The sequence below is a fragment of the Mus caroli genome, unplaced genomic scaffold (assembly GCF_978045245.1).
Source record: "Mus caroli unplaced genomic scaffold, Mus_caroli_1 scaffold_11, whole genome shotgun sequence".
Classification (NCBI taxonomy): Eukaryota; Metazoa; Chordata; class Mammalia; order Rodentia; family Muridae; genus Mus; species Mus caroli.
In genome coordinates this window covers 122276081-122303267 of record NW_028227266.1, presented here as the reverse complement: position 1 = coordinate 122303267, position 27187 = coordinate 122276081, and the positions used below count along the sequence as shown (strand labels likewise).

General features: G+C 43.2%; 1 protein-coding gene across 2 annotated transcripts in view; it reads right to left on the bottom strand.

Annotated features, from left to right (window-relative positions):
* Nucleotides 1-27187, bottom strand: part of Lars2 (leucyl-tRNA synthetase 2, mitochondrial) — a 93695-nt gene that overhangs the window by 63387 nt on the left and 3121 nt on the right. Inside the window, exons 2-5 of one of the 2 annotated variants that reach the window (XM_021171924.3) lie at nucleotides 24669-24917; nucleotides 18893-19021; nucleotides 4322-4413; nucleotides 2171-2231 (exon numbers count right to left, since the gene is read on the bottom strand). In XM_021171924.3, the coding sequence (XP_021027583.1) occupies nucleotides 2171-2231; nucleotides 4322-4413; nucleotides 18893-19021; nucleotides 24669-24899 (513 nt within the window). In that variant the 5' untranslated portion in view covers nucleotides 24900-24917. Of the gene's footprint in view, nucleotides 1-2170; nucleotides 2232-4321; nucleotides 4414-10407; nucleotides 10564-18892; nucleotides 19022-24668; nucleotides 24918-27187 lie in introns of those variants that run through there. The other variant, XM_085828222.1, reaches the window with a different exon arrangement.

The window sequence follows — 27187 nt, the reverse complement described above, 5'->3', positions numbered from 1 at the left end:
CCTTTGAGGCAGGGTCTGTCTTTGAACCTGGAACTCACATTCTGCCAGCTAGGTTGGAATCTAGCAAGCCAAAATTATCCTGCTGTCTCCACGACACTCTAACCTGAGGTTACAGTTGTGTGTGTGTGTGACATATGTTATATGAGTTATATATGTGCTGGGATTCAAACTCTAGACCTTATGATTGTATAACAAGCATTTTTATCTGCTGAGTCACTGTTCCAACCCCTGAATTCTTTATCCATGAAATTATGCCATGATGAAAAAGCAAGAGAAATAGAAACAAAAAATATTTGTGTTGACAAAGGGGATGCCACAAAGCACTCAGTGGCAACTGGACTTTATCAGGCTATAAGGTATAGATGGCACTCTTAGTAGCTACGCAGCTGCATTCAAGCTGTAAAGTATCAGTGATGTTCTCAGTAAACACCCAGCCTTATCCGAACTGTAAGCTCTGACTCTACAAACACGTGCTGTGAACAGCACAGCAACTCGGCTGCCCTGGCTCCTGCTCATGTGCAGCCGGCAGCTCTGCAGTTAACTACAGTGTCTTGGGACAGCAACTCCAATGTTTGACCTCATGCAAGAGCAATCCAACCCACCCTGCTGACTGTCCTATGAAACCCAATTGCTTTTTCTGCCATTTTTCAATTCTCTCTGCCACCCTTCCCTTCCTAAAAGATAACCTTGGCAGCTTGATCCCCAATAAACCTTTCTTTCTACCCATGGAGCAGATACAATGGTTTCATTGTGCCCTCGATTACAAAAACTAAAATTCCTGAAAATGGGGCTACAGCTAAAGTGAAAAATGTAAAAAAGCTATTTTATAATTTTGTGGCTATACCTAGCATGTGTTGCTAAAAACAAGCAAATATGTTTTATGTTTTAGCAAAATACAATCTAGACCTGAGATTTTCAAATGCCTAGAGAAAATAGAAAACAAAATGTCAAAGGCAAGAAATCATGAAAAAAAGGGATACTTATAACTATGGTTTCAATTTTTTATTTTATCTTGTCTGTATTAAGTGCTTTGTGTGCACATATGTAAGCAAGCCATGTGAGTGAGTGCTGTTTAAGTTTCTGCTCTTCCAGATGTTTGATTTCCTGTACCCACAGCCATTTCTGATTCTAAGTTCAAGGCACCTAACACCTTCTTCTGGTCTTCATAGTCAACAGGCAAGTGCATAGTGCAGACATACGCATTTGTAAAACACCCATACACCTTTTTTAAAAAAAATTCTAATTAAAACATAAATATAGGCTGGAGCCCTGGGTTTTATACACACATGCACACACACACACACTTAAGAAAACCATGATTGCCACCCCTGAGGGGCTAGCTCTCTGTGACAGCCTTGCATTTTACTCTACTAGCAAATCCCCATGGTTGGCTCAAGGCACTATGATCTGGAGCAGGAAAACCAAACCAAACAGCCAAGGCCTTTTTAACTGTACTGCCTTTGTCTTTCCCAGTGCACTCACCTCGTTTCAGACGTGATTTTGCATTTATCCCAATGCTCCAGCAAAACCCCACCCAGGCTGCTGAGTGAGTGGGTACTGAGAGGGATCATGGCACGGAAGAGACCTTTTACAGAAGGGCAAACAGTAGTCTCCCTTACTCAGCAGCCTACTCCTCCAAGGCCTGGGCTGGGCCTCTGAAGGTCTCCTTCCACAGTTGGCATGAGGGTTACTCATCTGTAACCCTCCTGAGTCTGGAACTTCCCACTGGCTTTGGTGTGTGACTTCTTGAAAGATCTACACACCAAAGACTGTATGTGGAGAATCACCGTGGGCTTGTGCATACCAATTCTGAATTCAGAACAAAATAAATGGCCAGTTCATCACCTAAAAGACCAGCAGGTTAATATTTAATCACTTTTATGTTTATTTCAATAATCCTTTTAAACTGTTGCTGTGTGCCAGAAATCCTTGTGCAAAGTCTTTGCCACACATAGTCAAATAAGAAGTGAGCTCTCTTAGCTTAATGCCCCAGAAAATTATTTGTATACAGGCAAAACACCCACTCTGGATTCTTTTGAGTTTGTGGAGTGCTAAGCCTTCTCTCCAGAGGTCTGTCAATTCCTTTTCCTTCTCCCAACCCAAACTGGAGGAAGGGTCTCACTCAGTCGGGCCTTTCCCTGAACAGAGCCCCAGGAAGAAGCTGACTCACCCTGTCCCAGCTGAAGCACAGGCCGAGGCGGTCGAGCTGCTTCCTCATGTGTTTAATATTGCTGTGAAACAAAGGGAAGAAAGCTTGACTCTGAGAGGGGATCAGGACCACAGATGAATCACATATGAAGAATGTTTAAGAAAACTTAAAAAGTCTAGCTCAGACAAGGAAGTTTAACTGTTGCTTTGTCCTGGCAAGGATTTAAAAAAAAAAAATCAATCCCCAAGAATCAGTAAAATATCAGTATGGTAGCAGACACCCAAGCTGGACTTGCTCATCTACTCGATGCCACTTTGGTCGCAGCCCTGGGGGCAGCTCCTTCCCGTGGCCACTCTAACAAGCAACCTTTTGAATGTGTGATCCTGGCCTTTTCTTATGTCTGTGTTCTACACAGTTAAGTCAAGCCAGCGAGTTTTAAAGTAATTGAAAAAAAAAAACAGAAACACAAACAAACCCTTGTGTGTTGGGAAGTTTGGAGCTCAGTGGACAAAGCTCTTGCCTGGTGTGTGTGATCCCTGGATCTGTGTGTGCAAATGTCTCTCTCTCTCTCTGTGTCTGTGTCTCTGTCTCTGTGTCTCTGTCTCTGTCTCTCTCTCTCACACACACACACACCACTTAATGTATAAATTGGGGAAATTCAAAAGAAATAACACAGTGTTCATCGATCAGAACCTAAAACTGCTCTCAAATTGGATGAGAAGTGTGCTAATCAATTTATAATTCTTGTTGCTGGAATCAGCTTATGCCATGTTTGATCTACTTTATTAGAGCTGTCATTTCCTCTTTTACTCCTTTTTGATCACTTCCATTAATCTAGAATTAATTGTATGATGGATAGAGTACGGTGAGTGCAAAAAAAGGTAGTAATGGGGCCGGGGAGACAGGGGCTGGGGAGAGTGGAAGGGTGGGTTCACAAGAACCTGAATATAAATCCCCAACGTCCCTGGAGAAGCCAAGCATGGCTTGCATGCCATACCCTTGCATTAGGCTGGACACAGCCAAGGTCCTGAGAGCTCACTGACCAGCCAGCCTAGCTGAAACGGTGAGCTTCCATCTCAGTGAGAGACCCTACTTCCGGACAGTAGGGTGATACAGGGAGATACTTGGCATCCTGCTTTGGATTCCTAGTACACATGCTCAGCCAGGCACATTCATGTAAATGCATTTTACACACACACATACAAATGGGGAGTAAGGGGATGGGAGGAGAAAGGAGGAAAGAGGAGAGGGGAGGAGAAGGGGAGGGGGAGGGCAGGGGAGAGGAGGGGAAGGGAAGGACAGGAGAGGAGAGGAGAGGAGAGGAGAGGAGAGGAGAGGAGAGGAGAGGAGAGGAGAGGAGAGGAGAGGAGAGGAGGAGGCAGTGGAGGTTCCAGAGACAGGCCTGGAACTGTCCTGCATCTGAAGAGTGAGATGATAAGAGAGGCCAGAAGATTCTGATGTTCGGCATTCAGTACTTGACTAGCAGGGAGAAGGCTAGGAACTCTGGGCCATGGGGCAGTAAGAGAAAGCCACACCCAAACTCAGGTAGCTGTTTATCTTACTAAGTTGCTCCTTGCTCATAAATGATGAAAACAAAAATTTAATCTTCAGTGACAATCAGAATGTAGTGTTTGGCTATGGTTCAGTTCAGGTCCAGCAGCCAAAAAGTACTGTTGAAACTGAACAAATCCAATTCTTTCCTCCTTGTTTCCTTCATAAAGATCAATGCTCCAGGAAAGACTAGTTTGTAAGTAACCCGCATCAGAGTAACAAGCACACAACCTGCTCTGGCATTTCTAAGGCTTGCAGAGCAGTAAGAGGCAAGTGCCAGGAGCTGCCGTGGATCAATGGTAAAGGTGTTTGCCACCTAGCCTGACAGCCCGAGTTTGATCCCCACAATGCACAGGATGGGAGAAGAGAGCTTCCTCCCATAAACTGTCCCAGACCTCTACATGTGCACTGTGACACATTCACCTTCCCCGTAACGGACTAGCCAGCTGACAAACACCTGTGCACAGAATCCTGTATATCTACATCCTGGCAATCTGCCAGCGTTGTGGTGGTTTGTTTTGTGTTCTTTTTTGCTTTCAGGTCTCTCTTGTGCATAGGCTTAAAAAGGTTTCTAAAAGGTTTCTCTCTGTATAAGTACTTGAGTATATCTTAAATACTTACCTTTGGGTCCAGCTTTCGGGGTGCAAATTCCTCTCTATGGCAGCATTTTCTGCAGGCAATCCAAACGCATCCCACCCCATGGGATTGATAACCTGGTATAATAGAACAAAGTGAAAATTAAAAAAAAAAATGAAAATGGATTTATGAAAGGAGCTATGCCTTACTAGGAAGGAACAGCTTTTCTTTTGCTACCTTCCTTCCTCTGCCTGACTCTCACAGGCTTCCCTCTTCACATGGTACCTAAGTTCCTGGATGGACATTTGTCACGATTCCTCCTTCCTTTGCCTATCACCATCTTTCATTTTCAATAGAACCCTGTTAACAGGGATTCAGGAGTCTGCTCTGAAGGAAATTTTCAAAGAAAATGATAGAGCAACTCTCTGCCCTACAAACTCTTCAAAGAACATGTTCCAAGTACAGATGCAGAACGTCTGTCAATCATCCCGTAACACCTGAGACCACCTTCATGATTGGACAGTGAGGTGGGAGTAAAGGGTTGGGTGATATCCAGAAAGCTTCATATGAAGCCTTATAAAATTCACATATGAAAAAAAGTTGGCAGAGAGGAAGGCTAGAACCTGCCCTCTGATTAAAATGTGTCACTGGCTCAGGAAGAGGCACTCCAGAGTGTCTCAGAGTAAGCTACAGCTCATTGAAATACCCAAACAGGGCTTAGTAGATGAGATGGTTCAGAGATTAAAGTGCTTGCCTCCAAAGCAAGAGAATGGGAGTTTGGATCCCCAGGACTCACATAAATGCCAGTGGACATAGCAGCCCACCTCTAACCACAACCTCTGAAGGTAGTAACAGAAAACCCTGAGAATAAGGTGGCTGGAGATCTAGGGTTGATTAAGAGACCCTGCCTTGCCAGGTTTCCCTTTAATCCCAGCACTCTGGAAGCAGAGGCAGGCATATCTCCATGAGTTCCAGGTGAGTCTGGTCTACATAGTAAGATCATATCTAACAATAACACCAAGAGCCAGAGAGACTTTGTCTCAGAAAAATAAAATGTCAAGGGTTTCAAAATATCCATCTCATGCCAGAAATTTCCAGTTATAGAACCCTGATCTCTGATGTGGCAGCCACCAGCCACATTTAAGTTTAATTAAGACTATGTAAGAACTGGCTAATAGGTCAGTTCCTGTGGTAGGGGCTAGGGTGTGGGTGGATGGTTCTGGCTGTCCCTGTAGGCTTTATAGCTGGCAGGGAAACAATCTAGGTAATGAAAGAATGAAACTTGATTCAGTCCAACCTCAGTACCTGGTGCTGGGCCAGACTTTGAGAGTCTGACACCAATTGCTTGATTTTAGCTATATTTAAGCACAGCAGAATTCTGAAGAAAAAAAAAAAAAGAAAGCTTTCTGATGACAATTAATTCAGTCCCATGTACACAGCAGAACTTAAGACATGTTTACATTGAAATTCTTCACAAAGTACATCTGGCTTCTTTCACAAGGGTGAGTTCTGTTGACTCAGAGATCCTGCCCAAGATTTAAAGTCTAGGGAGAATGACTGAGGTATCAGGATTGGCCTGGACATAAGATAACATGGAACATAAGATAACAGTCACTTAGGCTGTTGTAAGGACAAGTGACATCTCGCAAATGGTTAAGTGGGTTTTATGACCTAAAGCAATGCTTAAGATTCAGGGGGAAGGATCTGGAATAAGAAAAGCATAAATACTAGGGGATGTGGGCTTGGCTCAGTAGATAACAAAGGATAACCAGGTTGTAAACTACACCCATTCTCAGCATCCCAGGAGGAAGACAAGTAAACATCTCCTTTCTTTGAAGGATGGCTTCATGTTAAACTTTCCTAGCTTCTCTAGAGCTGACCTGTGTGCACAAGGGGCTTTTTGCCCTCTACAAGTTCCCATATTCATAGCTCTTCTGGAGTCAACCAGAAACAGATTTTTTTTTTCATTTGATGTTGTTCAAATTAAAAACACAATATAGTTGGAACTGGAGAGATGACTCAGTAGTTAAGAGCACTGGCTGCTCTTCCAAATGACCCAGATTTGATTCCCAAAACTCACGGGGCAGTTAACAACTGTGTAACTCCAATCCCAGGGCATCTGATGCCCTCTTCTGGCCTCTGTGGGCTCTGTATGCACACGGTACACAGACATACATGCAGGCAAAGTACTCATCCAAACACATATAGGAACATGTGGTTTTTATGGAAATAGAACTAGTCATACATAAATATTTTATGACCTGCCTTTTTCATTTAGCATTACATCACAGGCACCTGTACTAAATACAAAAGTACTGATGCAGAGTTTCTGAGTGTGATGTGACCTTTCACAACACAGTTGTGCATGACCTAAGGATGTAAGATGCTGGATGTTTAAGTTCACAAAAAAAAAAAAAAGAAAAAGAAAAAGAAAAAGAAAAATCAACCTGGGACAGAGGTGCTGAGTTTGTTGTCTCACACCAATGAAGATTAATGACACAGATTCTCGTGGAAGTATGTAAGGTGGGAGCAGGCTTTATTAAGAATTATCATAGAACAATCAAGAACTTAAGAAAAAGTGAGAAGAAACTCTCAAGAGAGAGGCTGGAGTTTCCAAGACAGAAGAACCATTTTCTTTGCCCAGAATCTTATAAGGCAATGGGCAGAAACTGGACAAAAAAACTGAGGAAATCTCTGTTGAGAATGATTAACTCTGGGTTATCATGGGCAAAACCAGGGGAAGGCCCACATACTCACAGCATGTCCCCCTGGGCCAACCAATAAGGCAATCATCTGATATCCATGCGTTGCCCCAGTTAAGGGTAGCTGAGGGCCACCTGTCCGCCTTTAATTTGGGCTTACTGACCATGACTATCTGCTAAGCTGCCAGTTACTTTGGCCAGGGTCACTTCCTTCCCATTATTCGGGTGTGTTGCTAACTGTTAACTTCGATCCATGACTGTGCTAGTCTTCGTCTTGACTGGCTGGCCATTGGTCAGTCGCCAGCTGGTGTTGCTATCTCTTACCTTCTGGGTGTCCCAAGTGCTGTTCATTATATTAAACTCTCTTCATTCTCACAGCTACCAAGAAGCAGTTGCAGTGTTCTTGGTTATTGCCTTGTCTTCATTATAGTTTGGGATCTCTTTCCTGAAATTAGGCTGGCTTGTTATAACCTCTCCTTACTACACCACAGGCTATTAAAATTAGCTACATTAGAAGTAATGCGTTAAAAGCAAGAATATGTAATAAGCAACAGTATCTACCATGTATCTTCCAAAGGGGAAAGGTCTTATGAAAGCTAGCCAGCCAACCTGTTATCAGTGGCCTTGATTCTTGGAGCCTAATTGTCTCTTATGGTCCACCTGGATGGCTCATATCCAGATGCAAGTATAACTGTCTCTGTTTTTAGTGCTCTTGGTTTAATTTTTTTAACCTTTATATTTCTTTTTGACCTTAACACACCCTGCTGCAGCATATATGGGAGGTTTGTAATTTCCACCATAGATCCTTTGCCCTTACCACCTACTCACTCCTGCCTAAGTATGATGAATACAAATCTCTAAAAACAGCATTCTAACATTTGCTGAGTGAACCTATTCCATGCAGCGTTGGGAACATTATTAGACATACCCCAACCCAGTTGGGACAAGAGGTCTCTTTCCTCCCATGAAATATGGCTGACCTATATAGTGTTCCATCCTTCCTAAAAGCATCTGCCCTTCTCAGAAACTGCTTCCTCTTAAGCTTCATGCAGGCTTGGTATGGATGGCCTGTTTAGAGAACGACACATGGGTTTGGAGCCTTCCCTGCGCTAGTCTGAAGCTAGGCTGTCTACTGTAGTGATGGGGACCCACAAGGATTCTCAGTGGTGGATCAACCTCACAGTGACATCCAAAAAAGCAAAATAGTAGCTGAGTCAGGTCCATGTTCAGATGAACCTCAAGAACCTGGTCCAAGTACCCAGGGTGCCTGGGCTCTTGCAAGATTTCCTTGGATCCTGTTTTTACCAGGATCTGTTAAAAACAAACAAACAATAACAACAAAAAACAAATTGCTTTTTGGCTGAAGTTGGTCTAAGCTGGGTTTCAGTCCCCAGGAGCCAGGAAGCCTCATTAAAAAAGCACCCTTGGCATACAGCCTGCTCTGGAATATGGCTTTTATCCGAAGATGACACAGTCTTCCTGTGTAGGCTTTTTTTTTTCTTCCAGGAACTAAAAAGCCCTGTTCTGAGTTATTCAGGAGTCCTTCCATACTACCAGGCCTACACTCAAATTCTGCTCATGCTGTACTGAATTCTCCCAGGTTGCTTCCTGGGAAGAACACAGTAGCTGTTGTGTAACTGTTTTTCAGAAAGGGGAACTTAATCATCACTTGGATTCTTTGTCAAAACCACCAATGGCACCAGTCCAATGTTTCTGCCCATTAACATTCTATTAGGTGCTGTCCTGATTTTTAGATAAAGTCAACAGAGAGAAACACTGTCACACAGATATGCACACACACACACACACTCACACACACACAGTCTAGATTTATGTTAACAAACTTATTCATTTCTATTTTAATTTTCAGATGGAATTAACATGAGAAGATACTCTTAGGTCACATGTTACCCAAGTAACTTTATGTTAGTATGAAGATAAAGTTAAAAAAATCTTAAGCTTCCTTAATAATTCAGATTCTTGGCAAAAATTAACAAAGTCAACTGTCTTAAGTCCTGTGGAAGGTCCATCTTATAACTTCACTGTCTTGCTGCCATCCATCAGAACACTGAATTAAATGTCCCTGCAAGTAAACTTTCTTTAAATCAGGAAGGCGCCTGGTCATAAGCCTTGGGGATCACATGCAGAGCCCATTCCCTTGCTGTAGAATGTCTCACTCCCAATGGAGGAGAAATAGAGAGTAAAAACATAAGCGCCACTGTAATATGCCCAAATGCCTCTGTCCTAGCAGTGGACTATGTTCTGATAGGCTACATGTGTCCGTAACTCCAGCACTCAGGAAGCTCAGGCAGGAGGATTGTGAGCTCGCAGTTATCCCGGGTCACACAATAAGACCCTGCCTCAAAAACAAAACTCAGGTATCCTGTATCACAATCTGGCACGTGATGTTATCTCTGGCCTCCGAGTGGTAGAGAGCACGCTTAGAAGAGAAAAGCTACAGACTGAATCCCAAACAATGTAAAACAAAACAAAAAGACAGCTATAATTCCTTACTCTTGACTTCTGAGCCAAGACTGTCCAAACCATTCACTAGGAGAACTTTACACTCTGCTGGGTTTTAAATGACTTGGTTTCTTTGTATCACTAAACTTCCATAGTTAAAATAAGTTACTATACCTATAGCCCACATGTACAAACATGGCAATCTGCCCTAAAGACAAAAGGGCACCTGCATTTATATACTAGGGCCCAGCTAGGTCTGGAGGTCCATACCTATGATTCCAGCTACTTGGGAAGCTAAAGAAGTACCGAGAGTTGGAGGCCAACCTGGGCAACAAAATAAGGTCCCTTCTTGAAATAAAGGAATATATGGCACACCCTGAGCATTCTTGATTTCCTAAGCTAACCTCTTTTTATTTTCTAAGATAACCTCTTCTTGGATGTGAATGCTTCCTACAGCTTTTTTCCAGATATTTGACCTATTTTTATAACTCTACTTAAGATATACTTTTAAATATCCATCATGTCAATTTTGGAACAGTAGGAATGTGACATCATGGAAGGTAGCAGAAGATAAAAATGATAATTTTAAGATAATAAATGTAAAAATATTCAGAGGCTGAATCAAGAAGTACCAGTTGCTTAAATTAGAAATCAGAACACTTCAAAGTCTGAAAAATCACAATCTCTATCTAGTTTTCACAACAAATACTCTAGTCTGTAAGTTTGGATGAGAAGCTATGGTGACAGTGAAGCCTCCCTAAAATTCAACAGAGCAGGACATCATCACTAGCTCAGACCTGACAGAGAAATCATGGCCACCTAGAGCCCAGGAGACAGAGGCAGCAATGGGCAGGGCCCAAGGCTGATGTGAGGGGAGGAGTGTAAATACTTATCACATGGAGCCACAAGGAGCTGGGCAGTGGCTGGGGCAGGTGCTGGGGGAAAGTCCCTGGCTTATCCACTTACCTGCCCTCCAATTCCACCTAGGTTTCCAATGCCTCAAATCCAGCCACAGTCGGAGGGAAGGACTCATGACCACCACCCAAGATCGGTCAGTGTTTGCTGGGGGTGGGTGGCAGAGACAGAGACAAAAAGACAGAAATAGAGACTGATTTTCCTCACTGGTAATAGCTGGTAAGTAACCCTAATTAAACTCATTGGATCACAAAATCAAACAGTCACAACAAAAGACCAGCTAGGCAGCTGATCCCACAGCTTGAGAACCACAACTTAATAGAAAGCAGGGGTGGAACTATGTAAGAACACGACTCAAAGAGGAGTCAGAGCTGGCTTCTATTGTGGAAGATGGACCACCCCCATGTGACTTCCCAAAGGAGAGTCAGAGCACGATATTACGGCAGATGGAACATCTCCATGTGAGGTCCCAAGTGGGAGTCAGAGCTGGCTACTGTCACAGCACATAGACCATTTCCATGTGTGGTTCTCAAGGAGGAGTCAGGCTGGCTGGTGTCCTCACAGACCAGAGGCTGCTAGCCCGAAATATGTGTCAGAGCTCTGTAAGTCAGACCAGAGCTGGAAGGAGAGTGAGGCCTGGGCGGGAGGTCTTGGCTAGCATTGGAGTACAGTCCTCCAGAACTAAGTACCTGGGCATTTCAGGGTTGGCAGGTGGGCTGAAGGCAAGCTGATTCAGCAAAAAGGACAGAGGGCTGAGAGCCACGCTACAGCCTGGGTTATGCTGCATTATTTTACCAGAGACAAAGTGGGATCTTATGTACAAGTTTAAATACTTTAAGATGTCAGTGGGGAACAAGCAAGGGGCCACTGTCCTTCTAACACAGTAAGCAAGAGTAAGCCATGCAGAGAGGAGTGGACAGGAAGGAGACTGAGGCATCCGGTCTCAGTCTGGAGACAGGAGCATGCCTCCAGAACAGGGGCCAGCCAGTTGGTAGCAATGGCCAGCTTCTCTCCCTCCCCCATAAAACAAAGCTTTATATTTGAAACCAATTCAGATTCAGATTCAGGCACCATGGTTACTGCTTCACAAAGAAATGCTATTTTCAGTGTCTGGGCTTCTCTGGAGTGAGTTCAGCACTCTATTTCCAAGAAATGAGAAATGCAGTGTTTAATTTCATTTAGCCAGTATAATAAACCACCATTATTACAGAGTGGATATAAAAATCAACTACTTCAGAGTATGAAAAAAACAGTGCAGCTATCCCCAAAGGGCATGGCTCCTGTGGAAACACAGAAGAGCCTGACTGGTGGCCAAGCCAGGCACTTACTTTCCAATGAAGGCACTGGACCAACATTGCCTTCTCTTCCCAAACCACACCTGAAAGCGTAAGCCTGGAAATCCACTGCCTACCTCCTGATACCACGGAGATTTGAAAATCTGGAACTAAGTGCCACGCCGTGTACTCTGGGCACATCACAGATACTAACTGCAGACTGCAAACTGAGGAGACATCCACAATCGTTTGCTCGCTGAGAATGTCCCTGGCACGTAGCCCTTGTGGGTGATCACACAGTAGTAATAGCTGCTAGACACTGAGCCCCAACTTCTTCCTGTACTTGCTCAAGGCTATGGCTTTCTGCCTGAGGCTAATTAATTAGCCCAAGCCCAGCTCTGCAAAGGTAATGAGTGAGTACTTCTGATGCTTCATCACCCTGCTCCTGGACCAGAAGGTGCTGGGGACACCAGCTGAGGTGGGAGGCAGGGAATTTATTTTCCAACCATCTGTGCATACAACATATGAAAACACAACAAAATCACCATATGGAGCTAAGCCTGAGTATGTCATCAGGCTTCTTTTGAGTTTAAGGAGCAGCCAACAGTCAGAATAGCCTTTTTTGACTGTAGAAAAAGGATTTAATTCTGGCTTTAAATGGCCCTTGAGTAAACGTGCAAGTCTTAGGAAAGCGTTATTGGAGCCACTGAAACTGGGTTACACTCAAAATGGCATTACACATTTTTTTTTGTTTGTTTGCTTGCCTTTTGACACAGAGTCTCATATAGCCCAGGCTGCCCTTACTTGCTTGATTTTCCTGCCTCCCCCTCTTCTGGGGTTCTGGAATTTCTGAGTTATGCAATACCCTTGGGTACACTACATGTCTGAAGAGGAAAGCAGCACATCACTGCTCGGATTTACCACCCCCAAACCACCTAGTACTCGAACAGTGCTTCTACAGTCTACATGTGTCTATGGTTACAGTTGGCTGCTAAAGTCCTTTAACTCTCTTCTCACATGTCAGTGTAACTTGGGCTCAAACCTAGACAGCCATGTCTATTTTACTCAGCAGAGATGGCATTCATCCACCATGTACAAAACTGGCCCAGCTGCCTAGACTGCTCTTTCAAAATGTGGATACTTCCAGCCCTACCTCCACCCATAGCAAACTCAAGAGAAAACAGTTGCCTATATTGGCCTCAAAACTAATGTTCCTCCTGCCACTGGCTTTCTAGCACTGTGATTACTGGTGTGCACCACCATGTCTGACTGGAAACAAAGGATTTTGTAAGTTGTAGAGTGTTGAAAAAAAAAAAAAAGAGGGTTCCATGTACCCTTTAAACAGCTGACATGCTACTAACAAAGGAGTTATAGGGACTTTCTCTGTCCCCAAGAAGTTGAAATAGTATCCGGCAGATGACAGAAACACAGAGGACCTATGAGCTTAGCTAAGGTAGTCTATGGCTCTGCCCATAAGTGCTGATAAATGTGAGCTACAGAATTGAAGGCCAGTTTACAGTTCAAGGAAGATTAAGTGAACCTTAAAGAATAGTAAGGGAAGCATGAGACACCTGGGAGAAAACCACAGAGGTAAGTAAGAACAAGAATATTCACTATGAAAAAAATTATGTACATCATTAAGAACTGTGGATTCAGGAGGTTTGAGCCAGCAGACCAAAAAAAAAAAAAAAAAATCATTATAAAGGAGCTAGAGAGATGGCTCAGATGTTAAGTACACTAGACACCTATGGAGAACCTAGTAGGTTTTGTTCCTAGCACCCTCAGGGTGGCTAATAACCAACCATAAGTCCAGTCTCAGAGATCTGTTGTCCTCTTCTGGCTTCCCTGGCACTAGGTAAGCACAAAGTCACACAGTACACAGACATACATGCAAGCAAAACACCCATTCATATAAAATGAAATAAAGGAAAAATGTTTAAATTGTTATAAAAGAAAACTGAAATGCAGTTACATACAGTTTAAGGGTCCTGGATTAGCTCTGGAGGACTAGAATGCGAGAGTCATATAGGCTAGCTGGTCACTGACACAGACACTGGAAGGCTGTCCTGCTATCCAGTATAGGAACTCTGGGCCTAAGTAACAGCTTCCAAATGGAGGGCATCACTGTCTTCTAAGAAGGATGATACACCTGAGTCTCACACCCTGGGCTGGAGCAACCTTGAGCCATAGGCTTTATAAGAAACAAGGGCATGTCTAGTAACCTCAGGACCCCAAGCATTCTTACCTCATTTCCTCCCTTTGCATAATCTGAAAACCTTCAACTTTCTGAATTACCACTCTTGCCTACCCTCAAAACCAGACTGTAACCCATAGTTGCCCACAATACGGAACAGTCTGGAGCCTGGAGGAGATATTTGCATTGCACTACTGACAGGGTCAATAATCCAAACAATACATAAAAAAACAATGTAGAGCAATAACTCGGCAACTAAACTACAGTGAGCAAACAAACCAGAGAAAAGGGAGCTATGTAAAAACTACACACATGCATATTTTAGTCTCCATGGGAGGAACCAGGAAAACACAAACTAGAACCATGGTCAGCAAGATGGCTGGGGCAGAAGTCTAACACCAGATGCAGTCTCTGGAGCCCACATGGTGGGCGGGCGAGCACCGACCTCTGCATGCCCACACATCAATAAAATAAATACTGTAACAGTTCTGGCTGGGCTAGATTGCACTCACATAGATCCTCCTGCCTCTGATTCCCTCCTGTGTGATGGGATTAGTGGTATGTGCACCACACTGAACCAATAAAAACCTGCTTTTAAAGTTAATGATTCAGCAGTTATGGAAAAGGCAAAATTTGACAGAGGTGTTCCCAGTTGACTGCCTGCTTTTTACCTAAAACATCAGTTTTATATTTGATACAGAAGGAAACCGAGAGTTTGTAATGAAGCTGGTGGTCAAGGACCGTTTGTTGATCAAGTTAATTAACACAGGAATCCATCCACTCTTGCCTGGCTGTCCCAGAGCAGGTTCTCCCTCCTGTCTTGTATCAAAGACTATTGAGGCACCAGTACTGACATATGACAGCTTATAGAACCAGCAAGGTCATCCAGCAAGCCTTCTTGTATACGCTTCCTGTTGCTTTCTGAGAAACTGTCTTGCTGCATAGCCAAGTCTGGCTGGCCCCAAGTTCCATCCTCCTGGCTCAGCCTCCAAAATGCTGGGCTTATAGACACGTGCTACCTCATCCATTGCCAACACTGTTGACAAAAGAAAAAAAAGAGAGAGAGAGAGAGAGATGTCTATTTCTCATTCCACATTGATTCCACATTTAAAACAGCCTGATGAGTTTTCACCAAATTTGGAACTGCACATACAATGATCTGACTTAAACAGGAGCTATCAAGATAAATATTTTCCGGGTAGAGATGGCTAAAGAGATAGCTCAGCAGTCAATAGCATTGGCTCTTCTTCCAGAAGAGCTAGGTTCAAGTTCCAGCACCTACATGGCAGCTCACAACCCTATCTAGTTTCAGTTCCAAGGGATCTAATATTCTCGTCTGGCCTCTGAATGCAATAGGCATATAAGTGCTGCATATCATAGTAAGTGCAGGCAAAACATCTGCACACATTAAAAAACAATAATAAAATAATTCCAAAATAAATTTTCTTAAACAAAGTAGCTGGGCTAGGTGTGGTGATGTATGTCTTTAATCCCAGCACTTGGGAGGCAGAGGCAGGTGGATCTCTGTGAGTTCAAAGCAAGCCTGGTCTATAAAACGAGTCCAGTACAGCCAGGGCTATTACACAGAGAAACCCTGTCTTGAAAAACAAAACAAAACCAGAGAGAGTGTCTGAAGCACAAGGGGAAAGGACAACCCAGCACACCTGCTCACTGTAGGGAATGGCTATTTTTGGTTGTCACCTTGACAACATCTGGAATTAATTAATCCAAGTGACTTCACACACCTGTGAGGAAATTTTCTTAATTAAATCATTTGAAGAGGAAAAACCCACCTTTAGTCCACATCGTTTGAGGTGGGAAGATCCACCTTTAATCCGGGCCACACCTTCTGCTGGCAGCCCACATAAATAAAGGACATGGAAGAAGGAAGCTTTGCTCTGCTCTTTGCCTGCCTTGTTGTTGATAGCAAGTCCATTCTTTCACTGGCATTAAAACCTGTTTCTTTAGGATTCTGGCATATATTAAAGACGTCCGGACGCGTGGGCTGAACAACTACTGGATTCTTGGACTTTCTGTTAGCAGACAGCCATTGTTGGACTAGGTGGACCACAACCCTGAAGCCACTCTAATACATCTCAATCTCCAATCTCTCTCTCTCCTTCCCTCCCTCTCCCCCTCTCCCTCTCTTCCCCCCTTTCTTTCTATATACACATTTATTCAATCAGTTCTGTTCCTGTTTCTCTAGGGATCCCTGACTAATACACTGACATTAACCCAAATAATGTCACATAATTACGAGTAACAGCATCATATTCAAGGCCCAGACTCAGCCAGTGGGCAAGCAGAAGGCAGCACTGGCCACAGTGAGCGGCAGGAGCTTCACTGAGGCAGCCCTGAAGCCTGCTCCCAGCAGAAGACTACAGGAACTTCTTGATTAAATGGAGCTAATTCACTTTCCTGAGCAGCTCAGAGCAAATCAATCAGTATAAATCATAATTACAGCTATCATTGATGAAGGGATGTATTATGCACCAGACACGTGGCATATGCACTACCTAATGTGACCTCATAGCAACCTGAGGAGAAATTAGCCCCAGTGTCTTCTTCTTCCCTCCCTCCCTTCTCCCCCTCTCCCTTTCTCTCTATCTTCCTCTTTCTCTCACTCTCTCTCTCCTTCCTTCTCCAGGGCCTAGATGCTTGTCTATGCGCTAGGTGAGCCCTCTGCTGCTGCCCTATATCCAAAGCCATTCCTTTAGAGCAAATGAGGCAAGTGGGAATCTGAGAGGCTACGTGACTATGCAGGGTCCCTCAGTTAGGAAGTAGCAGAACAGAGGTCAAACCAATGCTATCTGCTCTGACTTTGGGCTTCAGCTATGGGAGAAGACACCCCCTTATTTTATGGCCCTGAGCTGCCTCAAGGCTCTGATACCTCATGTACATCTTCTGTTAACATCTCATCCTATCCAAGACAACTTGACTCCCACATATACCCCCCTCACTTACCTAACTGCTGGCAGGCTTCCCTATACTCTGGCACCAATAATATGATTTTGCTCAAATGCTCCAGCTTAGCAATGTGCCTGAAGCCTGCATACACTGATGGTATGTACTGATGGTATACACTTAAGGTGGCTTTTTAAAAAGACAAATATAGTTGAAAGTTAGTTACAGAATTTCACTTTACAGAGCCAGGGTGTAGCTCAGTGATAGCATACATTTCCAGCGTGTGCAATATTCTGGGTTATATACTTGGGAATGAAGAGGGAGGGAGAGACTGTAATTTAGGCAAAGTGCCAATTAATTCGGTCCTGGGTTTGTTGTTGTTGTTGGTTTTTTTTTTCCTTTTCTTTTTAAGATTTAAATTTTTGTTTTTGTTTATGTGTATGAGTGTATGCATACCACATGGTACAGGAACCAGTGAAGGCAAGAAGGTGCCTCGTTTTCTAGACCTGGAGTTACAGCAATCTACATGAGTTCTGAGATCTGCAAGAACAGCCAGTGATCTAAATTGCTGAGCTACCATTCCAGCCTGAGCCGCCTCTTTTTAGGAAATGGTATGAAATAGTGTCTGAAAAACGTATCTTTCCTAAACCAGGATGACGAATAACCTTTCAATTTCGTAGAAACCTCAGTTCAGCAATATAAACTATTAATTCTCAAGTGATGAACATATGATAGCACGACCTTGTGGTTTTTATAGGATACTTCTGCCAACCAAAAAATGTTCACCAGTTGTCTCAAGAGAGATATTAACCTTCCTAGAGACCTAGGAAGTGCAAGATGCCACCTGCACAGGGCCTGGCAGGTTCATAAGAGCGATGGCCAGTATTGTCCCAGTTTGGTGCGAGGCATGACAGCATCTCTGTCGTCCTAGAATTCAGGAGCTAGAGGCAGATCATCCTTAATCCCCAAGCCAAGCCTAGCCTTGAACTCCTCATTCTCCTCCTCAACCTTCAATCACAGGGATTACACGAGTATGTTACTACACACAGCTTTATAGTTTGGGTCACAAATGTATCCAAAGTCCCACGTGTTATTAAAGGCCTTATCCCCAGGGTGGTGTTACTGGATAATGGTAGGATCTTCAAGAGGTAGGGGCTAGCTGGGCCAGGTGACACAAGCCTCCCGGCTACTCCAGAGCCGGAGACAGAAGGATTCTAAGTTCAAGGCCAGTCTAGACAACTTAGTGAAACCCTGTCTCAAACTAAAATTAGGAAGAGGAGCTAAGGATGTAGCTGAGTGATGGAGCCCTTGCCTAGTAAATGTGAAGCCCTGGGTTTATCTCCCTGTAGCACTCACCGTTAAGACTCAGGGTCTAATGAGAAGTCTTTGGATCATGAGGGGTGTGTCCTTGAAGGAAATCCTAGGAACCCTGACCCCTCTCTATTTCTTCCTAGCCACTGGTTAACAATTGTGCTCTGCCGGGTAGTGGTGGTGCTAGCCTTTAATCCTAGCACTTGGGAGGCAGAGGCAGGCAGATTTCTGAGTTCGAGGCCAGCCTGGTCTACAGAGTGAGCTTCAGGACAGCCAGGGCTACACAGAGAAACCCTGTCTCGAAAAAACAAAAACAAAAACAAAAACAGTTGTGCTTTGAGGTGCTCTTCACCTTGGCTATCCAATATCCTCAGCAGAGGCCTAAAATCACTGGGTCCTGGAATCATGCACTGTCTCTGTAAGACCAGGAGCCACAAGAAAGCCTTCTTTCTTTCCCAAAAGCCATCTCAGGATCTCAGGTACTTTCTATCTATAGAGATGCAGAGTTGACCAGAGTGCTGTCCTTATCTTTTTTTTTTTTTTTTTTAACCCACTGGCTTCACTGTACAGTGACTGCTTCTGGGAAAGCTCTTTCGGAGAAAGGAGCAGTGTTACCCGAGTCTGCTCTTACCTTCCCCAAGCCCACCCCAGTCCATCCCCAGCATAACATCTACCTCTTGCAGCTGTTCCAAGTTCACCCAGAAGCTTCATTACAAAGCTTCTCTGAACTGAGCTAGTCATGCTCACACTTAAAACCATTCAATCTTAACTAGCGTTGGCTTTCTTCACTGTCCTAAGCACACATGACCCGCTCTACACTCTTGTCTGGGGTGATAAAGGTATTTGTCCTTACCTGCATGCCTCTCATTTTCTGGAACCGTGCAATGGTGTCGCTGAGGGTGTAGACACGGACATGGCCCATGTGCAGTTTGCCAGAAGGGTATGGGAACATGGAGAGCAAGTAGAATTTGGGCTTTAATTTCTAGGAAAGAGTAACAAAGGATGACAGAAAGAGTTTATTACATATTTTCTGGGAGCTCTGTATGCAATATTTTAGTGCTTTACTCGAAGTAATAATTTAACATTTTTTAAATTCCTTAAAGAAAAAAACTTTTCTCATTGTGTAAATTGACAAAAATGTATTAAAACCTCCAAGATTCAAAATCCTGGTTTAAGCTAAAGAATGTCCACAATAATTCAGAACAATGTGTTAAGGGCTAATTAGCCTAGGTGTTTTCAATTTTTCTCCTTCTTTTCAAAGCTTCTCTCCTAAAGCAGTTTCTATCTAGGTCTTAAAGGACTGTTTTTCCAGACGAGCCTCTAACAGTTAGATCCACATTATTCAAGTAGAAGAGGCTAAATTACTCAGAACTCTCCAACACTAGAATCCCTTCCCCAGCTCCCCATGACTGCATCCACATGAGATCCAATGCTGACAATTCCAGGTACCAGATGGGTCCTGAAGTCTAACCAGCACACTGCGAGTTTCTTTCAACAGAAAAGCTTAAGGGAACATGCACTGTTTGTTTCCCAGTGGTGACAAACAAATAACCACAGATTAAAGTCGTATGATTCTCTAGCACCAGCAACATGGAAAACATGGGAAATCTACACATCTGACTATAATGAAGACAGGGCAGGGAATCCTATGCGGTCACTGCATTGGGCACCCTCAGCCTTCCACTGGCAGGATGTCAAATGCTGCCAAGAGCTCGTGCACATCAAAGGACAAGGGCCCAAAGGAGTGGGTCTAGTCACGCAGCTGATTACTTATGGAAGACTTGACATTTTTGGTGCTTGTGGAAAGTTCTGCAGTGCTGGGAATAGACCTGAGGACCTAAGGCCTGTCAGATCAGTGCTGTTGTCACTGCACTTAATGCACAGCCCCAGGATTATGTGTTAATCATCTTGATATTTATCCCTGCCACCCAACAGGCCAACAGTAACTCTTAAATGAATGCTTGTTGGCCTACCAAAGACACAACCATCCACCCAGCAGATGTTACAAATCCTGTCCAGGTAACTGGAGGCTCTTCTAACTGAGCCTCAGATTCTGCCACGGGGCACCTGGGGGAGTGACAGGTAACGGCTGCTGGTGGTCAGTGAGGGTGGACCATCTACTGCTACACTATTGTTAACCTTGGCCTTCTGGCTCTCCCTTTTTGGTCCCTACTTCTAGAGCTTTAGGAGGCACCAAGGTTTTGCCTAAGCACCAAAACACTGAATACAAACAGAGAGAAAAATTCATACCCCTTCCTGTGCATGTGTGGGAGGTGATGTTTTAAACATTGCTGGCTAGTATTTTCATAACTGATGGTGGACTGAGCCTACTTGTGATAGTTAATACCCACTGTTAACCTGGCAGGTCCCAGAATCTCCAAGGGAAGCAAGACTCTGAGCATGTCAGACAACCTAGATTAACTAAGGTAGGAAGATCCAAGCTAATTGTGAGTGGTACTGTTCCATGGACTCAGGTCTGGGACTGGAAAAGAGAGTAAGAATAGTAGCCACATTCGTCTGTCTCTGCTTGCATCCTGCAATGCAATATGATCAGCTGCCTTCCCCATGATAGGCTGTATTCTCTGAAACTGTGAGCCAAAATGAACCTCTCCTTATGCTGTTTCTGCCTGGTATTTGATCACAACAACAAGAATAACTAATACACAACTTTAATTAGGGAAGCAGAACTAGAAATCAAATTGCAGCAAAGGTTTTTGGTTTTGGTTTTTGGATACAGGATGTTGTTATATAGTATGAGATGGCCTCAAACTTTCAACAATCCTCCTGCCTCTGCCTCCAGGGTGCTGGGATTTCAGGTGTACATTGACACATGTTACCATGTCATGCCCAGCTTCTTGCCAAGCTCTTAAATTTCATTGAAGGTTTTAAATATTTAACAAAACATAAACAATAGCTAACCACCACCACCACCTCCCACACCCCCCAAAATGCAAAACACAACTTTTCTTTGTTCTGTCTGTCCTCTAGAAATGACCAAGAAGAATAGGTGAGTAATACACCCGGAGAAAGGATCACTTTTTAAAGTTTTCTCAGAATCTGGAGAATACGAAAGTGAAGCATCCTCTGTACTTCTGTGACAATGATTTAAATCAGCAGAGCGGCAGGTGGGGAATGGAGGGTCTCAGGGGTGAGCAGGCCCTAAGGTAGGGGCTGCTGCATACTCAGGGGCTTCACGGCTTTTAAGAAGACTAGGTTGGGCTGGTGGCTTAGCTCCGTGATACAGTTCTTGTCTAGCTTATGCAAGCTCATTGGGCTTTATCCCTGGCATTGGGGAAAAGAAAAACTGAGTGACAGAAATCCTTTCCCCTTGTGAACAAGTTCTTATAAAAGGTACAACAGCTATTTTCTACTGGTTGCAAAATAAAACTGTTTCCTTCACTGACCCCTTTCTCCTACCTTCAATCGATCAACCCCACAACTTTTCTCTGGGAATTTTTAGGGCTACAGGGAAAAAAAAAACAAAACAACAAACCTGTAATCATGTTCTTTGGGAGCTAGGAAAGAAATAAAAATCCTTGACATATGTATTTGTCGGTTTGTTTGTGTGTGTGTGTGTTTGTTTGTTTATTTGTTTTTCTTTCTGAGACTGGGTCTTGCTTCATAGCCCAGGCTGGCCTAAGGCCTCTTGAGTGCTAGGACTTCAGGCCTATACCACACCTGGTCTATTTCTAGTTTTTGACTTTCAAGTTATTATGTAAAACAATTTTATTCTATTATAATCACCCTATCTTCTTGTGCTATTTATTATATCATATTAATTAACAATCTTGTCCAAGCATTTTCTACATACAGCTTTTGCAGTAGCCTCTTCTGTTTTGTATGTTTGTGCAATGAAAAGTAAATTAATGACAACTTCAAATAATCATGGACTAGCACAGCTAACCTCCAACCCTGAGTTTACAGAGACATACAGAAAAGCAATACTAGTGAGTCTTAAATATTCACGAACATTTCTGTTTTTGCAGAAATATATTCAGCCTACTGCCTGTCCCTGCCTTGTGCTTTTCTGTGTAAATTAAGTCATTTTCCTCTGTGACAATGAAATGAGTTCCATCATCTGGAGGTGGAAAGAGAAGAAATGACAGGAGTTTGTGTTATAATTGAGTAGGAATCTGCCTGAAAGGGAAATTTTCATAATTACATAAAAGTGCAGGAATTCAAGCCTTTAAGAGAAAGTACAAATGCCAGCGATGGGGAGAGGGTGATTTTTAAAAGCAGGCTCCCTATTTCCATCAGGTTGTGATTTAGAACATGACTTCTGCATCTCTGGGGATTGCTCTCTGAAGCTGTAACAGAATCCACACAGGCAGAGCCTCTATTTCTGACCCTCACTTTGCCATGAGCTGTGAGGACTCACTCAGAGAAATCCTCATGCCTTCCCAGGCTCAGTCTATTCTCCACTGATGACTGATGCAGGGAGTTTTCATAAATCAAGGCTCTCAGAGAGTTGGGTTGGTAATTTCCCAGGTAAAGGTAATGCCTACTCTCGAGATTGTTCTGATATTAAATAACTCAACCAATGGAAATGGAACCTAGTACATGGTAAAGTGCTCACTAAAGAAGTTGTAGAGTTTTTTGTTTTGGGTTTTTATTGTTGTTGTTTTGGGGAATTTTTTTTTAATGGTGGTTTGATGTTGGTAGCAAGATTCGGCTTCTAAAGACTCACTTGGATGGACTTCAAACATATCAATGTGAGGTGAATTCTAAAGCTTCCTATACACCAGTGTTCATTCAGGTTCTCAGTCCCTGGTAAAATGGCATATGATTTTATCTTCTTTCTTTCTATCTATCTACCTACCTACCTTCAGTTTAGAAGTCTTCAGTTTGAAAATTGTCTTAGTTGGGGTTTACTGCTGTGAACAAATACCCAGACCAATGCAAGTCTTATAAAGGACAACATTTAATTGAGGCTGGCTTGCAGGTTCAGAGGTTCAGTACATTATTAAGGTGGGAGCATGGCAGCATCCAGGCAGGCATGGCACAGACAGAGCTGAGAGTTCTACATCTTCATCTGAAGACTGCTAGTGGAAGACTGACTTCCAGGCAGCCAGGAAGAGGGTCTTAAAGCCCATACCCACAGTGACACACCTATTCCAAGAAGGCTACACCTCCTAATAGTGCCACTCCCTAGGCCAAGAATATACAAACCATCACAAAAATGTTCAATCACATTTTCTCATTTGATTTTTTCAAAACAAACCTGTAAAATAAACAGTGTAAGGAACTAAGAACCATGGGGTTAAGGAAAAGGGCAAGTTTTCCTCATAAATTTCTCAAATTTCTTTTTTAGTGTTCATTTATTTATTTGATACTATATCTCTCTTAATTACAGATCTTCTTTCTAAACAATGCCAAAGCTACTTTCCAGCTGAATATAAACAGCTCCCACTTTCAGAAGGAATGAGTGTGAGTCCAATAAGAGTCAGGAGACCAGAAAAGGCAAGTCCAATACAGCGTTAGCTGCAGGGAGACCCGGCTTCTTGCCTTGGCCCCACCTAAGGAGTTCTACAAATGTCTTTACTATTCCATGGCTGCTATTACAAAGGGGAAGTCAGTTAGTATAAAAGTCTAGTATTTGCTCTGATCCAATTATAATAGGAGGCAGAGAATTTTCTGAAGAAATCAATGGAAGCCAAATGCATCACACAACTACTTTAGGATAGAGGGTCGGGACCAGAAGCCAAGATCCACTGATCTACTGAGATGCTGAAGACTGGACCCCAACTTCAGATCATATCAAAGAACATGCTGGCTGCCCTCCTCAGACCTTAATGCTCAAGTGGCAGGGCAGGGTGCTAGCCAAGTCCACAGCAGAAGGGGTAAACACTACCTCACCCAACCTCCTGACAGATCCATAGGCCTCTCCAGGAATCTCACATATGACCTGTTAGATCAATGGGTTCCATCCTACCACACAAGGGTCAAAAATGACCCAGTACCTGCTAGTACTTCTGTTTGGTTGCGTTTTCCCTAATCAAAGCTGTTCTAGAATATCTACTATGGGGCTGCCTGTCACACAACCATTACAGTATTAACATAGACACATCTACCACACTAGAAAGTTTTTTGTGCCCTAACCTTATGTCACCTCCTTTGTTCCTCTCAACAATCCTCCTGAAAACCAAGTGAGTGCTATTATCACCCTCCATTTTAGGTAAGAAAAGGAAAGCACAGAGATACTCAGTTATTTGGTTTAAGGCCACACATCTAATAACTTATCCTAAACCAAGCAGTGTGAGCCCAGAATCCAAGTCCTTAGCTCCTCTTCTCTACTAACGTGGATTGAATGTACAATGTCCGCATAGGACCATGTGTTTGCACACTTGGCCTCCAGCTGGTGGTGCCATTTGGGAAGGTTGTGGAAGCTTTAGAAGGTAGAGCTTTGCTGAAATCAAGGTTCTATATAGTTCAGCCCCATTTCCAGTCCACTCTCTGCTCCCTAACTACAGATGCACCAGCCACCTCACATTGTTGACAGTCTGCCAGGCCTTACCTGATGTGCCATGATGGAATTCATCCCCTCTAACTGAAAGCCATGAAAACTCTTCCTCACTTAGGATGCTGCTTATCTATCAGCTGTCTGGCATCTGCCCTCTTAGAATACTCACATCTTCTTCTGAGACTCTGGACATTTGTTCCTTTATCTGTTGGTGCCACCACTTCTCCACATCCTTCCTTGTCTGCAGCGTGTACTCCTTCGTCCACTTCCCGGTGGCACTGTAGATACTTCTGGAACACCCTGGAAGTAGTCTTTCCCACAGGATGACAGGTGGCCCACTAACTAGCTGCCTTTTCAGAGGAGAGACATAGAAACTCAGCCTCTGACATGTGGAAGCCATTCTTCAGGAGAGAAGACCCTAGAAAAGAGGACAAAGGAACATGACATCCACCACCCAGAACCTCTCAAGATTGGTCTTTCTGATCGACACAGCTCAGCATTTACTGCCTGCTCGCATGATTTCTCTTCTTCCTTCAGTAATCATTTCCTAACAGAACATTTTAGAAGTTCTGTAGACTACAATTAGATACAAACTTTTTATTAGAAAATATAAAGGTGGGCTGGAGAGATGGCTCAGCGGTTAAGAGCACTGACTTGCTCTTCCAGAGGTCCTGAGCTCAATTCCCAGCAACCACATGGTGACTAAAAACTATCTGTAATAGGATCTGATGGTTTTCTTCTGGTGTGTCTGAAGACAACAGTGTACTCACATATTTAAAATAAATCTTTAAAAAAGAAAATATAAAGGTAATTCATGTTGCAAACACCAAATACACAAAACCCTCACAGAAAAAAAAGGGAGGCCACCAAAAGGCCAGTTAATACACACCCTTCCAACAGCATAGGAGACAATGGAATCCTTCCCTCTAATTTATCTAGCATATCAATTGCTATCTCTCTGAACTCCAGAAGAACTCTAAGCACATCTTAACTTAGCTATGTGCTCAAATACCAGAAGGGATCTGAGCGCAGGTCTCCCAGAAGGACTACAAATTCTGAACAAAATTAACATTTTTCATATGTATATTTGTGTGCGTGTGTGTATGTGTGTGTACATGTGTGTTATGAGTTGAACAGACCCTTATAGGCTAAGCCAAGAAATAAACATTATTTAGAAAACTATGTATTCCTTTGGTTTTTCATTTGCCAAATACTTATTGAATGATATTAGGTCTACACACTGTTCCAACTACTACAAACATAGCAAAGGAGTCCCAGGCTGGGTGTGTAAGACACAGAGCATATGCTTACCAAGAGCCAAGTCCTGGATTCTACCCATAGCAAAGAAAAACAAAGGACAAAGCGCCTTCTTTCACAGCAACTATATACCCAGAGAAGCAGCTAAGACACAGATGAACCTATGGCATAACATGCAGTGGTTCTGTTATAGAACTCTCTGGATTACAACACTGTACAAGGAAGGATCCAGCAATATAACCACCTGGGATTCAACTCTTAATTCGAATATTTCCCTGGTTTCCTCCTCAGGTGAATGGCAAAAATAGCCTTGATGAAGAATTTCCCTGCCTTTTCCCTTTTAAGGGGATGAGGTGAGATTTCATCAAATGTTTAGGATGTGGTACTAAATGAACACCCTAAACTTTCTGCCTCATTTCATAACAGCAATGGAGAGGTAAAAAGACAAGAGAGACATGGGAAAACCAGGCATTCTAAACTGGTCTTAATTATCTGATTCTCTCGAAATCTTTTCCATATCCCTTGGGATTTGGCATGTTCCTTACATGAAGGCACTGGATCAACGGTTGCCAGGAGGGTTACTACCAGCTCTAAAAGAGGAGTGCATACTCACAGAACATGGAACTGTGGCAATTGCTGCCACAAGTTGGTCTGCACAAGTTCTTGACACAACATGTCCCACTACTTTTAACATCTCTTACTCTTTCAGGACTAGAATAAGTGACAGGTTGGGAGGTAGGGAAAAACCCCTTATCAGTTGGGTTTGGATATTCTAAAATAGGTCAATATGACTATATAGGAAATAGAATGAACTACATGAAACTGGCTATCATCAATTCTATATGGCCAACTTTATATAAGGAAGGCAATTGCATTTCTTTTAGGGCTTAGATTTGTATATTATTAGAACTATCTATGTGAGTCAGGGATTTTATGGTTTTCTTACTATGTAAACATTCTAAAACCACAATAAGCCAAAGGCTGTTAGCAGAAGGCACCCAGTCAGATATTTAACATTTCTTTCCTACATGGCACATAAGGAGAGTATTCTGGACTATTCTGTTTCATAAATAAATAGTAATAGGAAAATAAAATACAAATTGACCTGAACTGCTGTTTGGGACTTGTTCCCCATCATGATGGGTAAAGTGCCAATGGGCAACCATCAACAAGAGCAATACGAATGCACAGGAACACTTACTGCTGGCCGAACACGGTGCTTTACATTGCACCAGGCTCTCTAACGACTTCTCCTTTGCTTAAACCAATGAACTAAAAACCAGTAAAACAGATCTAAGTATATACAAGAATTTAAAGCTCATGATGAATGCTGGTAAATGGCTCAGCTGGTAAAGGCTCCTGCTACCAAACTTCACAACCCAAGTTTGATCCCTAAGACCACAGGGTAGAGAGGTGTGTCCAGTGACCTTT